At 44.2% G+C, this 16,743-nt stretch overlaps 1 protein-coding gene across 5 annotated transcripts in view; it reads left to right on the forward strand.

Annotated features, from left to right (window-relative positions):
- The window catches only part of LOC121933314 (zinc finger protein 420-like), a 19,193-nt gene extending 2,450 nt beyond the window's left edge, over positions 1 to 16,743 (forward strand). The window contains exons 1-7 of one of the 5 annotated variants that reach the window (XM_042472860.1): positions 2,601 to 2,820; positions 3,545 to 3,622; positions 5,878 to 5,956; positions 7,381 to 8,666; positions 9,513 to 9,639; positions 12,181 to 12,294; positions 13,866 to 16,743. In XM_042472860.1, coding sequence (XP_042328794.1) covers positions 7,473 to 8,666; positions 9,513 to 9,639; positions 12,181 to 12,294; positions 13,866 to 15,427 — 2,997 coding nt within the window. In that variant the 5' untranslated portion in view covers positions 2,601 to 2,820; positions 3,545 to 3,622; positions 5,878 to 5,956; positions 7,381 to 7,472 and the 3' untranslated portion in view covers positions 15,428 to 16,743. Of the gene's footprint in view, positions 1 to 2,600; positions 2,821 to 3,544; positions 3,623 to 5,877; positions 5,957 to 7,380; positions 8,667 to 9,512; positions 9,640 to 12,180; positions 12,295 to 13,865 lie in introns of those variants that run through there. The other 4 variants (XM_042472857.1, XM_042472859.1, XM_042472858.1 and 1 more) reach the window with 4 other exon arrangements.

Raw genomic sequence — 16,743 nt, forward strand, 5'->3', positions numbered from 1 at the left:
CAAATGTATTCAGCTGTGCTGGCCATGCAGCAAAATACAGAAATAATCCAAAATCCATAAAACAGTGATACCTTTGTTAGAACAACTAAAAAAGCACAAAATACAAGATACAAGCTTTTGAAGCTCCACTAGCTTCTTTGTCGGGCAAGGGTGTTAAAAATCACACAGAAGAAAAAATAATGATGTTAGAGCCACAGGCCTATATTTTGTCTTAAGATCTTCTGTTGTCAGTTAAGATGGTTTAGAGAGGGATACCAGTGCAGGTAAAGATCACTCCCTTTCTTTTGGTCATGTGGAAACAGAGCAGTAAAATCCAAGAAATCAAATTTTAACTCCATTAGCAACAGGTGAGTAACTCCAGTTGAGATCCAAGCTGTCCTGTGGAAGATACTGCCCTCTTTCTTAGGCAGAGAACATTGAATTTCTCAATTTCTCTGTACTGTTACATCTGGAAAAACTTTCAGATGCTGCAGGGGTTGTTGTTGTGTGTCTTCAAATCATTTCTGACTTAAAGCAAACCTATCACAGGGTTTTAATGGCAAGAGGGGGTTTGCTATTGCCATCTTCTGAGGCTGAGAGAGTGTGACTTGCCCAACCTCACCCAGTGGGTTTCTGTGGCTGAGCAGGGATTTGAATCCTGGTCTTCAAAATCCTGGGGCACATCTACATTGTAGAAATAATGCAGTTTGATGCCACTTTAACTACAGTGGCTCCATCCTACCGAACCCTGGGATTTGTGGTTTTGTGAAGCATGAGCACTCTTTGGCAGAGGAGGCTGAATACTTTGTAAAACTACACATCCCAGGATTCCATAGGATGGAGCTATGGCACTTAAAGTGGTGCCAAATTGCATTACGACAACAGCATAGCTGCACGCCTACTCAATCTACACAGTCCAAGGATGTAGCTATGGAGGACAGGGAGCAAAATGTGAGTACTGTATTAGTTCCCTTCAAATAAGAATTCTGCCCTTGCAAATGAAATCTTACATCAGCCCCCAAATTTCTAGCATTTCAGAGGGTGAGACACTTGAAAATTGTTCTCATTTAGAATATTTGCATTACCTGCATTTCTTCCTGTGGTCACTTTGCCTTCCCCACTTTCTTTGCATGCCTGAACTGTATTTGCAAACGATCAACTGACGTTTTAAGTTACTGCAGTGCTAGAAATTTGAAGGGACATTTCATGTGGTGCAGAACTTTTATTTGGGGGCAATGCCCTGATTTTGTCCCCCTGTGGCAACACCCCTGGGATGGCCAAATGTTCTCAGCCCAGCTCTTTGAGCATGCGCTAAAGCCTTTTTCTTTATGTTCAGAACAGTGTGGTCTCAAGCCAGTCTGGTGTAGTGATTTAAGCATCAGACTAACCGCATTGCACTTGTATAGTGCTGCTATTCCACTTTAACTGCTCTGGCTGCCTCCTGTTGCATGCAAACCTGCTAGGTGACCATAAGCAAGTCACACTCTCTCAGCCTCAGGCAATGGCAAAAGCTCAGTCTGAACAAATCTTGCCAAGAAAACCCTATGATAGGTTTGCCTTAGGGTTGCCTAAGTTGGAAATGACCTGAAGGCACAGAACAACACAGCATGCTTCCAATGCTACAATGCTGATCTGGCCAGATATGCCGCATGTAGATTGACATGACAGGCCCATATTGCTGCCTGATGCATGGCACAAGCAAATCACAGCCTCGTTGTGAGCTTGCCTTGAGGAGAATGTCCAGCTGTGGACACAACCATCTTTATAAAATACACAGTATTTGCACAATTTCGCACACAGACACAATTTCCACGCAGAAGCTTTACAGAGTCCGCCATAGGCCCCAAAACTTTCATTCACTTTAGAGGATGTGTTTAGTAGCGGTAGCAGTGTGCTATTTTTGTTTTAGCAATTGTAGGCTAACGTTGATCTTTATACTCATTCGTTCTGTATGCAAAATGTTTATTTTTTGAGTTGACATTGTCATTTTCTTGGTCTATAAAGGATATCATTCCTCATGTAAAACCTTGCGTATGCGTCTGTTTATGTGGAGGATGGAGAGCGAATGTTGCCCCAGAATCCTCTGCCATGTTGGCCAATAAGCCTGGGATTCTGGGAGCTGGAGTCCAAAATGCTTTAAAGTCAGAGCACATTTTTTTGGGGGGGGGCACTGTCTTATATAGTGCTGCTGTTCCACTCTGGCTGCCTCCTGTTGCATTCTGGGGCTTGTAGTCCAGCGAGGGCCTAAGTAAGAGCTCTTTGGCTGAGAATTCTAAACGCCCTTTCCTTAAAACTACAAATCCCAGAATGCAACAGGAGGCAGCCAGAGAGCAGTTATAGTGGAATAGAAGCGGTATAAAGAGTTTAGTGAGGTAAATCTAGGCTGCATACAGACTGGAGAAATAACCCGGTTTGGGAGCGCTTTAACGCTTTTCTGGCTCAAGGCTATGGAATTCTGGGAGTTGGAGTTTGTTGTGGGGCCAGAGCTCCTCCCTCGCTTGGCCTCACAACAAAACTCCATCTCCCAGAATTCCATAGCCTTGAGCCAGAAAAGCGTTAAAGCGCTCCCAAACCGGGTTATTCCTCCTTTGTGGATGCAGACAGGCAGAGGAATAAGAGAGGAGGAACCTTTTCTTCCCCAAATCCCGCCCTTTTTCTTCTCCATGTGGAGAGAGAGAGAGAGAGAGGCGGAAGAGGAGGAGGCAGGCGGCGCTTTGCTGCTCATTTCCTGAGGGGGGTGTGTTGGTGTGACTGTGTGAGAGTGTGTATTGGGGGAAGAAGGGGCTCCAAAGGAAGGGGGAAGGCTGGGGAGCCTCCTCCCCCACCCAGCCACTCGCCCAGGTGAGTCCTCTGGGGAGGTTTGGCGCAGGTAGAGAGGCGACCCCAACAGGGAAGGAAGGAGGGGAGGGAGGAGAGGGATAGTTCCCTCCCCCCTGGTAATGGGGGTCTCGGTTTTATTCATGCCCCCCCCCATTCGCCTTGGAAGAGCATAGGGAAAAGAGCCAGGAATGAGTCTTCTCCGTCTCCTCTTCTCCACCTTTTCTCCCCAGTCGCCTCAAGGCCTCCCAGGGCTTCCCACACCTTCCCAGTCGGGGGGCGACGGAGTTTCCTGGCTTCCTCGCCTGCCTTCCTTCCTTCCTGCTTGCCTTCCTGCTTGCCTTTCCTCCTTCCTTCATGGCTTCCTTCCTTCATGGCTTCCTTCCTTCCTTCCCTCCTTCCTGCCTTCCTTCCCTCCCTCCTTCCTTTCTGCCTTCCTTCCTTCCTTCTTGTATTCCTTCCATCTAGCCTTCCTTTTTTCCTTCCTTCCTTCTTTCCTTCCTTTTTTCCTGCCTGCCTGCCTGCCTGCCCTCCCTCCCTCCCGCCTTCCTTCCTTCCTTCCTTCCTTCCTTTTTTCCTTCCTTCCTGCCTTTGAACCCTTGTCTCCAAAAGGATAGTCCAACTCTCATCCCACTGCACCTCACTGGCTCACCCCTTACTTTCTTCTCCCAACTTCGTGCTTCCTTTGTTTCCCACCTGGCTTCCAATTGCTTGGAGCTCTGCTCTTCTCATTTCTCTTTTCTTCCAGGCAGGGGTTTGATTGTCGGACTGAGACCGGGGTTTGAATCTCCTGTTGGAATTTCCTGCTTCTGAGCCAGCTTTCAAGGTACAAGGAGTGCTTTCGAGGTTTCATGAGAAGACAGGTGTTGTTGTTGTTTGCGTGCCTTCAAGTCTTTTCAGCCTTATGGTGACCCACAGAGTCGCCATAAGTCTTAAGTCACCTTTAAGACAGTTAACAACAACAAACATATACAGGAATCCCTTAGTTGAGAAATCCAGGCTTCAGTAGTGAGAACACAGAAAACCTTTATTCAGACAGTTATAGAGGTTCTCTCCATGGAGGTTTATGGTCAGAAGTAATCAGCAAGTGTTTGCAAAGCATAGTTAAAGCATTTGTTGGTGTTGTTAACTGCGAGTCGTCTTCGACTCATGGCAGTCCTGTGGATGAGACATCTCCAAGGCTGCATCCACATGGCAAAAATAATTCGGTTTGAGAGCACTTCAGCTGCTATGGCTGAATGCTATGGAATTCTGGGAACTGTAGTTTGTTGTGAGCGAGCTCCGGTGCCACAACAAACTACAGTACCCAGAATTACATAGTATTGAGACACTGCAGTTAAAATGGTGTCAAACCGGATTATTTCTTCTGTGCAGATATGGCCCAAGACTCCCTGTCTTCTGCTGCTTTGCTTAAATTTTGCAAACTCATGCCCATGACCTTCTTACTTGAGTCTATCCATCTGGCATGCGGTCTCCCTCTCTTTCTACATCCCTCTACCTTTCCTAGCATTATTATCTTTTCTAATGAGCTGTGCCTTCTCATGATGTGGCCGAAGTACAATAGCTTCAATTTCATCATCGTGGCATCTAGGGATATTTCAGACTTGGTATGTTCAAGGACCCATTTGTTTGTCGTTTTGGCTTTCCATGGGATCCTCGGCACCCTTCTCCAGCACCACATTTCAAATGAGTTGATTATTTTATCCACTTTTTTCATTTTCCAGCTCTCACATCCATATATAATGATGGGGAATACCATAGCTTGGACGATTCTATCTGTAGTGCTCAGTTGTATATGTTTACTCCTTAGGCTCTTTTCTAACTCTTTCATGACTGCCCTTCCCATTCTTAGTCTCCTTATCTCTTGACTGCAGTCTCCCTTCTGTTCACTGTTTGGTCAAAGATAGGAGAAATCTTTAACCGTTTCAATTTCGTCATGGTCTAGTTTGAACTCATCTAGGTCTTCCATTTGCATTTTTGTTTTATGTTTAGCAATAAGCCTGCCTTTGAACTTTCTTGGAGAAATGTAAGGTACTGCACTTAGGGCTGAAAAATGAAATGCATAGATATAGGACGGGGGACACCTGGCTTAAGGAGACTACGTGTGAAAGGGATCTAGGCGTCCTAGTAGACCACAAGTTGAACATTAGTCAACAGTGATGCAGCAGCTAAAAAGGCCAATGCAATTCTAGATTGCAGCAACAGAAGTATAGTGTCTAGAACAGTGATGGTGAACCTATGGCACGAGTGCCAGAGATGGCACTCAGAGCCCTCTCTGTGGACACATGTGCCGTCACCCCAGCACAGAGTTTGCCAGAGTTTGTTACTAGAAAGCCAGAGGGACATGGCACTTTGCAATAAATAAGTGGTTTTGGTTTGCAGTTCGGGCACTCGGCTTCTAAAAGGTTCACCATCACTGGTCTAGAACAAGGGAAGTAATAGTGTCACTCTATTCTGCTTTGGTTAGGCCTCACCTGAAATAATCTTGTATCCAGTTCTGGGCACCACAATTCAAAAAGGATGTTGACAAGCTGGAGCCTGTCCAGAGGAGGGTGACCAAAATGGTGAAGGGTCTGGAAACCATGCCCTATGAGGAGAGACTTAGGGAGCTAAGTAGTTTAACGTGGAGAAGAGACGGTTAAGAGGTGATATGATTACCTTGTTTAAGTATTTGAAGGGGTATCATGTTGAGGATGGAGCAAGCCTGTTTTCTGCTGCTCCAAAGAATAGTACCTGTAGCAATGGATGCAGGAAAAGATGTTCCAGCTCAACATTAGGAGCAACATCCTGATAGTAAGAGCTGTTCGACAGTGGAACACACTTCCTCGGAGGGTGGTGGAGTCTCCTTCTGTGGAGGTTTTTTAACAGAGGCTGGACAGCCATCTGTCGAAGGTGTTTTGATTGTGAGTTCCTGCATGGCAGGGGGTTGGACTGGATGGCCCAACCCCCTTCCAGCTCTATGATTCTATGATTCCTTGACCTTCCTCAGCAATTGTTCCTGGTCCATGATGTTTTTCACTAGTAATATTGTGTCACCTTCATATCTTAGATTGTTGATGTTCCTTCCTCCTATCTCCGCAGCATTCCAAGCATTCACTTCTCTTCCTTCTAATTCTAATCCTGCTCTTCAGATACCCAGATATCCAATTTCAAAACTTAGGTAGGTGTCCCAAATGCAAAACATTCTTTTCAGCCCCCCTCCTCCTCTCCCCCATGATGCTCTCAAGAAACTGACCTTGGATCTTCCTGGCACAGCCTCCACTCCCTTCCCATCTACTCCTTAACCACAGAGGAATGTGGTCAACAATTTAAGCAATTAACACACTACTATATGTTTCATTATTTAACTGCAGTACTCTGTAGCAAATAAGAAGCAAGTGCCCATTTAACCCAATAATGACTGGCAATGTGAAGGATTCAGCTCCACACCCCCACTGCCCCCAGCTTATGGAACCCAGGAGTCCTATTGTTTAAACTCACTCTTCCTTTCTCTCTACCTCTCTCTCCTCCCTTTCTAATTCCAGACATACTTTCTGCCCTTTTCCTCTCCCCATACAGCCAAAGTTGGGAAACTCAGAAGTCTTATTTATTGTATTTATTTTTTACCGATTTATTTTTTACTGATTAAAATATTAGTGCGTCCTTGGTATCTTCAGGGGTTAGGTTCCAGGACCACCCATAGATACCAAAATCCATGGATGCTCAAGTCCCGTTGTATACAGTGGCATAGTAAAATGGTAAAATCAATGTGTGCTTTTTGAAATTTATATGTTTTTAAGAAATATTTTCAAGCTCTGGATGCTTGAATCCATAGATAAAAAAACCATGGATATGGAGAGCTAACTGTAGATCCAAGGATCTCAATGTGTGGTGCAATTGGTTTAGAACAGTTTGAAACAATAAGAATAATACTTAAAGGTTTAAAGCATATTAACACTTTTTAGTTCCTGTTAACCATTTATCTTTGACAACACTTAAAAACAAGTTAAACGAATTTAAAATAATGTGAACAGTGCCTCATGCACGTCACGTATTGAATCAAATCAGTTAGGTTTTAATAAAAAGTCATGTTTTGAAACCAGTCTTGGCACCAATTCGGCTTTTGCATGGAGGGTAATATGTAAGTGGGATGTCACAGCAGAGTAGGCTTTCTCTCATATATTGTCACTATATATTGCCCCCAGTGGTGGGCCACAGAAGAAGGCCATCCAACAGTGATCATTTCTTGGGCAGGCATATATGGATTGAGGCCTACTGAAAACCCATATACCACTATTTCCCTCTACAGCCCCTCTCAAAACAGTGACAGGACATATCACTTCCTGTTGCCAATTTGAGATGGACTAGTGAAGAAAATGGACGTATTTGGGTTTGCTGTATGTGGTAGTATAGCTAGAGTAGGATTGGAGGAGAGTGATCCCTGGCTCTCATATAGTTGCTGACTCCTGCTGCAAAAGCAGTTTTTCTCTCAGGATTTTCTTGCCACTTGCCTGAGGGTAATCTTGTTTATTCACATAACAGTGTTTTTTTGTTTGTTTGCTTTCTTTTTACTGGATAACCTTCATTTCTCTCTCTCTCTCTCAGGTACCTGACTTCAAAAGAGAAACCACAGTGATCACTGTACAATCAGGAGATGATTGTTCATAGGCTGAAAATAATTTCTGCTTCAAAAACCAATGTCGAGTGACAACAACCACCTATCTTCTCCCATGGAAGCTGAATCCAAAATGACTGCTAAGCCTGGTGGACCATCCACTTGGGTTCTCAGGTTCCCTTCACCATTGGAACCAGGTGTCCAGATCAATGTTGAAATGGAAGAGAATTCACCTCCTGTTGGAACCATTAAGGAAATCTTAAAGCGCACACGGTCTCGGAAAGACCGGATGGATCTCAGTGGAACTAGCTTGACACCCCAGTGTTGGGAAGTCCGCCAACAGGTGCTCCTGCCCACTCCAAAGGATGGGGAAGCTGGCAATGAAATATCTGAGGAGATTCTGGAGGATGATATTGAGATTTGTGTGGTCCCTTTTGAAAATGGCTGTGACCCCAAAGAAGAGAGGGTGAAAAAAACTGAGGTGATGGTTGGGCCCAATTGCATGATTACTATTGAAGAAGAAGAGGTTGACCTTAAAAAACTTGATTCCCCAAAACCTGAGGTTGTGTTGGAAGATGAAATTGAGGCCTGTGTGGTATGTTCTGAAGAAGAGAATAACCCCCGGAAAGAAGAAACTCAAACTATGGTCAAAGATGTAGGTTGTATTGGAGACTTTGTGGAATCCCTTGAAGACACAGCCCACCCAAAAATAGAAAAGGCCACTCAAACTGACATTATGGAGGAGAACATCTCTAAGGTCTGTGAGGTCTGTGCCCAGAAAGCAGCTGACTCAAAAGAAGAGGACTTGACACAACTTGAGGAGAATAACCAGATTAGTGTGTCTTCCTCGCAAAAGACCAAAGATTCTAAAGGAGAAGAAGCAGCACGACTTGAGAAAGAACCACGAGAGCCTTATAAGAACCCAGATGCTGGAGAGAAAGGAGATGATGGAAAAGCTGAGCCAACCATCTTGGAAGGGGGAATTGTAATGGAGACTGCTCGCCAGGGCTTCAGGTGGTTTCGCTACCAAGAAGCTGAGGGCCCACAAAATGCTTACAGGCAACTTCAGGAACTTTGCCATCTCTGGCTGAAGCCAGAGAGCCGTACCAAGGAACAGATTCTTGAGCTGCTGGTCCTAGAGCAATTTTTGGCCATTTTGCCTCAAGAAATACAGACCTGGTTATGGCAGCAGCACCCAGAGACATGCACTCAGGCTGTTGACCTGGTAGAAAATTTCCTGACAGGACTTTCTTTGCTTGAGAGACATGGGGCGAAGGTGAGAAATTCCCAACAGGGATGCTGTATGGCCTCATCACAAAGCACATTTAGTGGCTGTGGTGTGGCACATTAGTACATCCAGAGTTTCAGAAGTGGGGTTGAGATGACATAGTTTAGCCCAGAGCTTGCTGGTGGCAAGCAGCATGCCTAAGTCTGAGGGTGAATGAAGAGGAAGGTTTTCCTAAGGGTTGCATCACTACAACAATTGACAGGCATATTGGGAATGAAGCAGAATTAGTGCTTCTGGGACAGTTTAGGTTGATGTATATAAGTTTGTGACAGAGAGAAACCTAAGTTGTCTCATCTGATGTCAAGGCTACATGTACTCTGCATTTAAAATAAAACAACAATCATAATCAAATACAGATAAATTGCACAATGAGAAAAATTATGCATATCAGTATGTTTCATTTTCTTGGTTAATCAATTTGGCAAGGAATCACATTTGGCAGAAAAGCAGGATATAAACCAAATTAATAAGATCCCTGCAAAAGGTATTTACTAAATCTTTGCTCATCTCCATCCTTTGATTTGGCACTCTTTTGGTGCATTTCTGTGATGCTTTCTGATTTATTGTTCAGCCATATAGACTAGTTATAAAAGTGAAAAGATTGAGGTGTCTAGAATCCTTAATATTTATCCCAATTCCATGTTTTTCTGCAATGTCTAAAACTTTGACAGTGCTGGCCATTTTCTTTGGATGAATAACAGAAGGGAGCATTGCTTGTTCCAAGACTAATGAAAGATCAGACACACATGAATGGCTTAATTAAGGTAGGGTAGATACTATTTTCCAAAAAAGCAGTGGGTGAATTATATATCTTTTAAAATTGTACTGTTTCAGGCACTAGTGACTTTTGAAGAGGTGGCTATGTATTTCTCTAAAGAACAGTGGTGTCTCCTGGATGAAACTCAGAGGAAGATCTACCGGGACATCATGCTTGAGAATTATGAGAATGTCAAGTCACTAGGTGAGAACTGGCTGTGTGGGGGCTAGGAACTTTCCTTCAGGACTTACTATATTTACCTTTAAAGCCCTACATGGCTTGGGCCCAACCTATCCAAGGGATCGTCGACTTCCTTATAATCCGCCCCGTACTCTCAGGTCCTCTGGGAACTTCCCAGAGGGCCTTTTCTGTGGAACGGCCTCTGCCGGATGAGATCTATCAAATCACCAACTTAGACAGCTTCAAGAAAGCTATCAAGATGGATCTCTTCCGGCAGGCCTTTCCAGAATAAACTACTTGGCCATGTGGTGAGTGCCCCCCCCATATATATATATTATAACTCTGCCACTTTTATTTGTTTTAATTGTTATGTAATTTTAAATTCTGTATTGTTTAATTGTCTTTTAAGGGGGGATATTTTTTATATATGGATGTATTTTAACTCTTGTAAGCCACTTTGATTGTTTTTAACAAAAAGCGGGATATAAATAAAAGTTTTATTAAATTATTATATTGGTGTACATGGGGTTGACCTTGAAGACTGGCTAGATTTACAGAAGGTAACAGGCTAACCCTCCATGCAAGGCTTGTGCCTTGTGAGATACAAGCCTAATGCAAAAAGGCTAAGCTGGTTGACCCACACCTAGGACATACCAGTGTTTGGGGGAAGTTACTTTTCTTAGACATCAAATTTCAGAAGTTCCCTATGTGATCAGTAGCTGGAGGATTCTAAGATTTGTAGCCTCCCCACAATAACCTCTCCAAGCTTTTAAATATACAGCTACACTATTCAGATGTGCTAGATATTATGTGTAGCTTTTAAAAGTGCAAATGGCTGCAAATGCATGTTATTGATCAATATGCACTAACTAACTTTTAGTCAGTAGTGGAAGTGCATTTATTAGGGAAGAAATGCCAAAGTACATGCATGTATTGTGGAAAACACATCTGGAAAATGTGCTCAAATTTGCTTTCAAGAAAAGAAAATGAAGGCTTGTAACCTGATGCAAACAAAGGGTGGGACCGGAACGCAGGTGGAATTCAGAGAAACTCAATAAAATTTGGCTGTTAGTCACTGCAGTGCTATAGAACCTATATGAGTTTGCCCATGTCTTTAGATCTTCTGGGAAGCCCTTCCTGTCTTTCCCATCACATTTGGTGAGAACATGGGTCAGGGCCTCCTTGGTGGCTGCTCTCAGGCTCTGAAACTTGCTTCCCAGTGTGGACAGACTGATACCCTCCTTGCTATTATTTCATAGCCAAGTGAAGACTGAAGCCAGATTGCTAAGGGATGCTGGTTACAGTGAGCACACAACGTCCTTGTTAACAGCTTCACTGGCTGCCAGTCTGTTTCCAGGCACAATTCAAAGTGCTGGTTATGACCTATAAAACCTCACGTGGCTCAGGCCCAGGCTGTTTCTAGGACCAAATTTTTCACCATGAGCCTGACCAAGCTCTAAAATCTGCAGGGAATGTACTTTTCTCCATCCCACTGCCTTTACTGGCATGGTTGGTAGGAACACAGGAGAAGGCCGTCTTTGTGGCTGCTCCCACACTTTGAATCTTCCTTCCTAAGGGAGTTAGGTTGGTTCCTCCTTTCTTTTCCTTTTGGCAACAGATTAAGACCATTATTTTCCAGCAAGCTTTTGCAGACAGATTCTAACCAAAATGGCTTTTATGGTGATGTATTTTTTAAATCTGTTTTAAAGTATGATTTCAGTTGCTTTTAATTAAATTGTTATTTAATAGCCTTTTAATTGAATAGTTATTTAATACTGTTTTAATCTCAAAATTGTATATTTTAAAGCTATATGTGTTTTATTGTATTCTGTTTTTGGTAAGCTGCCTTGAGTCCTGGCCTGGGAGAAAGGAGGGATATAAATAAAGGGAAGGATAGATGAAGAAGTTTATGTTTCAGCAGGCTCGGAGGAAAAGGGCTTTTCATGTGCTATGTTATTTATATTTTGTTTTTGTTTTTTTAATGGTTGTGCTTTGAATGGTCTTTAATTTTATTGATATTTTATATTTTTAACTTTGGTATGAGGGCTTTTTTAGAAGCTGTTTTCTGTTTTTACTTTTGTAAGTTGCTTTGACTCCTGGATAGGGAAACTACAAGAGCAACAGGAACAATAACCAATGTTCACAGGCCACATTCCACTGACTACTAGTGGCCAGAAAGCAATAGCAGTTGCCCTAAGCTTCTTGATAGCTTTCTTATTTGAAGGGCACCAGATTGTGGAGATATAGAGTAACAACTGTATAACACCAGTCAGTATTAGCATCCCTAAACTTCGGGTGTAGTGAGTTGGGCCTTGCCACTAGGCAGATGCATTTTGGAGTCCTTAGCATCATCTACACTGCAGAATTGAGGCAGTTGGGCACCACTTTAACTACCATGACTCAATGCTGTGGAATTCTGGGATTTGTAGTTTTGTGAAATATTCAGCCTTCTCTCTCAGAAAGCTCTGATTCTGCAACAAACTACAAATTCCAGGATTATATATATCCTTCTTTATATATACTTCTGTTAAATGTTCTTTATTCTGCTTTGCCCTTTATGAGCAGGATTTCCAGTTCACAAGCCAGACCTGATCTTCAGGATGGAGAATAGTAGTAACCAGGACTTGAGTTTACAAGACTCTGAGGATTCTGCAGAAAGGCCACCAATGGGAGTTGTAGGTGAGAGAAGAATTGTCTTGTGATGTCACTGTTTTTTCTTCTGTGTTACATACATACATTTATTTATTTATTTATTTCAAGGATTTTTATCCTGCCTTACTCTCACAATGGGATTCACATTACAGATGATACAAGCTTGCTCGGTCTTTAACCAAGTCTTAACAGTATTTAACCACAAACTGGTTTCTGATCACTATATTGCAATGTGCAATAGCCAAAGCAGGAGATTCAAGTGTTGTGTTTTAGGAGTGGGCACAAGAATGGATTGCAACAGTATTTGGAGACCATGGGGCAACTGCTAGTGGCCCACCTAGTGCCTGTTGATTCCTGCAAAATGCCAAATTCAGTGGACCTCAGTTTAATACAGCAAGCTGTTTCATATTCTTAACCAACAGTGCAAGACAAGTCTGCTTGGCACTCAGGATAAACCAGGTTTTGGGGAGAATCTTAGCCTTATTTACTTGCAGGGTGCTTATGTCTGCTCCCAGATTGCTCCTACAAGTTTGAGCAGCTGAACAAACCACAGACATACATGTAAAAAAGGGATTGGCTAATGCTAGCACATTGCCTTCCCCATTACAAGGGCTCAGAAGTCTGTTCCATATGCACCTACCTCCACATTTTAAAAACTTTTAAAAAATCAATTAAGAATACCTTTGATATCCTATAGGATACTTTCTTCTGCTTTACTTCCTGGTTGAAAGAAAAAGAACCTTTGGGGGCATTTTTGGTAACTAGTAAATAAATAAGTGAAAGTGAGCCTGGTGTAATGGTTTGAGCACTGCACTACAACTCTAGAGACCAGGATTCAGTTCCCCGCTTGGACATGGAAACCTACTGTGTGACTTTGTGTGAGTCACATACTCTCAGTCCCTGAAAACTCCATGGTAGCTTCACCTTAGGGAGAGACTTGAAAGCACACAACAAAATCAACAACGACAACAACAACATAAATAAATAAGTAAGTCAGGTTGGCCAAAATAAATTGAAAGGGCTGGAGATCTCACAATTATCAGTGTGTGTGTGTACATATGTTTCAACGACTCTACTTGCCCATTCTGTAGATGTAAAGACTAAGGTGCCTCTGAGCACATGCTGAGCCCAGGTATTTATTTTTAATACCAGAACTAAACTTGTGGTCCTTTCACACAAAGAAGAAAAATGTCTGAGTTTCTCCCCCAAGCTTTCTTAATTTTAGCAGCCAAAATGAACAGGTGAAAGAATACTTTTTAGTAAACAGTGAGGCAGCAGATGACAAACAGTGGAGGAAACATCACCCTCTTATAGATGATATGCTCCAGCCTTCCTTTGATGCTGCAAAATGGTTGAACTGGGCCCTTAAATATTGAATTTTACTTTTGACTATACTGGTGATGGTACTCTAGATCCCTGTGCTTGCCTGCTGGGTTCCTTGGGCTGGGGTGCACCTCCTTCCCCCATGCAAGGCCACTGGAAGATGGATTCCCAAAGATTATGTAATACAGAAGCAAACAAGAAACTGAAATGCACAGACAGGACTTCTGCAGCAGAGCATCTGCTCCTTAATCTTTTTTTGTCTTCCTCTTTCCCAGCTGAGCTCTTGAGTGACTGTGAGAAGCTGACAACCTGGAAGAAAGAGGAAGCTACAGACAAGCTACCTCCAGTGCCGAGATCGAAAAGCCCCCTTAAAGGCTGGGAGGCCACTGCCATAAGTAGCCCTCCCAGCAAAGAAGGGAATACGCTCCGCTGGCATCGGACTGAACCACGTTTTGGGTGTCCTGACTGTGAGAAGACCTTCCCCTGGCAGTCGGCCTTGGCTCGGCACCAGCTTTCACACTCTGGGGAGAAGCATTACCGCTGCTCAGACTGCCCAAAGACCTTTGCCCAGCGCTCCAAGCTAGCCCGGCACAGGCGCCTCCATAAGAAGGAGGTCCCCTGTGAGTGCCTGGAATGTGGCAAGCGCTTCTGTGACCGCTATAAGCTTGCCCGCCACCAGAAGATCCACGCTGATGAGCGACCTTACAGCTGTGACATTTGTGGCCGTGGTTTCTGCATCAGCTCTAACCTGCAGCAGCATCGGCGGGTGCATACAGGCGAGCGCCCCCATGAGTGCTCGGAGTGCGGAAGGCACTTCAGTCGCCGCTCCAATCTCGTCCAGCACCTCCGGGTTCACCAGCCACAGTGGCAGCAGCAGCAGGAGGAGGAGGAAGGTAGGCAGGGCACGAGACTCCTCCCAGGAGACTCTGAGTTTGGAACAGGCTCTGATCTGTGTGAGGAAGAGTGGGAATATGAGTGGATTGCAGACACCCAGGATAGTGAACAGATGGCTGAGCTCCCTGTGGAAAAGGGTGAGGAGAAGACAGTTGAGCCCCCTGTGGAAAATGGTGGGGATGAGCCAATTTCAGAGCTCCGCACCATGAACCAGGAAGACGAGGAGATCCTACAGCTCTGTGTAGGAGGTTATGACCATGGGTGGACTACGGAAATCAGTGGCAAGCAGGGTGATATGGCACTCCAGGTTGGAAACCACGAACAACAACAGAGTTTGGGGCTATGCACTGGGAACCCTGAGAGTGAAGAGATCATGGAGCTCCGTTTAGGGGATGGAGACGAACAGGGGTGGAATGAGGAATTGGATGGTGAGGATGATGACTGCTTAGTGGTTAGTGACAGAGGGTTACTCCAGCCTGACAATCAGAAAAGTTGTCCCAGTCCGAATCCCCCCTCCAATCAGACGCTCATACCACGAACTGAGGTCCCGCAGAGCTCCGATTGTGGACGGATGTTTACCCGCTACTCCAGCTTCTCCCGACACCAGCAAATCCATGCCACGGAGCACCCCCATGAGGGCCGGGAGTACCAGTCCTTCATCTTGCCCAGTCTGCTGTCCCAGCTCCAACACTCCCATACATCTGGGAAGCCCCACCCATGCCCTAACTGCCCCAAAAGCTTCAGCCACCGTTCCAAATTACTGCGCCATCAGCGCATCCACACAGGTGAGCGCCCTTTCCAGTGTAATGACTGTGGGAAAAGCTACAGCGACAATTCGACCCTCCTCCGACACCAGCGTGTCCACAGAAATCCCCAGTCTTTGGGATCTGTCCCTGTGCAGGAACATAACTCTCCTTCATCTCCCCAGATCGTGTGGTGCTGATGTTATAAATCTCCTTTTTTATGTGAGAATTCATTGAGAAAGCCAGCTGCTGAGAATACTTGCTGTGGACTAATTACATTTTCATGTGCTGGTTTAACAGTTCATTGTTGCAACTGCAATTTTGTGGTGCTGGGGTAGTTTGTTTTTATTGCAGTTTTGGAAAAGTTTGGAGTCATTTTGAGGAGTGACCAGAGTTATATTTGAAAAACGTGTCAAAGGGGGATGGGGTAGCCAACCTGGAAATCCAAATGCCTCTACTAGCCAGGGTTTGTGGTTTTTCCTATTACCGGGTTTCATGGCCGAATGGGATCTCCAGAGTCATAGTCCATCACTCAAACCACTACACTCACTTTTACAACTCCTGAAATCCCCAAACCCACACCCCAATTCAATTGAAATTCTTAAAGTTTCAGGGTGATTTTTAAAAGAGTGGTCTAGAGATCCAGCATGTCATAGTGGTTTGAGTGTTGGCCCGTGACTCTGGAGACCAGGGTTCAATTCCCAGCTTGGCCATGAAACCCACTGGGTGACTTTGGAAAAATCACACTCTCTCAGCCTCAGGGGAAGGCAATGACAAACCTTCCGTGAAGAAATATTGCCAAGAAAAAGGCCTGATAGGTTCAACCTTAGGGTTGCCGTAAGTCAGAAACGACTGGAAGGCATACAACAACAACAAAGATACTTGGAATCACCACAAAACATGATGGTTGTTTCCTGGCTTCCCCAAAGTGAACTCCCAAGCACTCAGTAATGCAAAACCATCAAATATTAAGCCGAAAAGAAACCGGGAAGTGACACAGTGTTGTTTCTGGTTTTGTTTTTGATGGGTCAATATGGATGTCATGACAATTGCAATTGGCCACCCCCTTGCATAAATGACTCTGCAATCATTAACACTTTTTGTGTGAGACACTTCTCTCTCTGGACTGTTCCATATCAGGTTACAAGTGGATGGCTGGATGGATGAATGCTAATATATGAAGAAAAGCAAATTGCAGCATTCAGAATAATCTAGCATGTTGTGGAAGCCTGGTTTTGAACTGTTCCTTACACATGCCAAAGAATAGTACCTTTTTCTCTGCACAGAGAATTGAATGGAAAAGCATTCAGCTCTTTCTAGCGGTGCAGTGTAGAAACAGATTTATCTCCTAATTTCATTTTGTGTGAACTAGGCCTTCTATAGTTTCAGGGTTCAAAATGGAAATAATGGCGCGATACAGACTGCCCAAAATGGGCGGTCTGCTTGCGCCTTCATTTGCTGCGTGGAGGAGCCTCAGCGGCCAAACTGCGAGGCTCCTCCGTGCCGCAAAAAAGAA

Source organism: Sceloporus undulatus, chromosome 6, assembly GCF_019175285.1.
Source record: "Sceloporus undulatus isolate JIND9_A2432 ecotype Alabama chromosome 6, SceUnd_v1.1, whole genome shotgun sequence".
NCBI classification, from domain to species: domain Eukaryota; kingdom Metazoa; phylum Chordata; class Lepidosauria; order Squamata; family Phrynosomatidae; genus Sceloporus; species Sceloporus undulatus.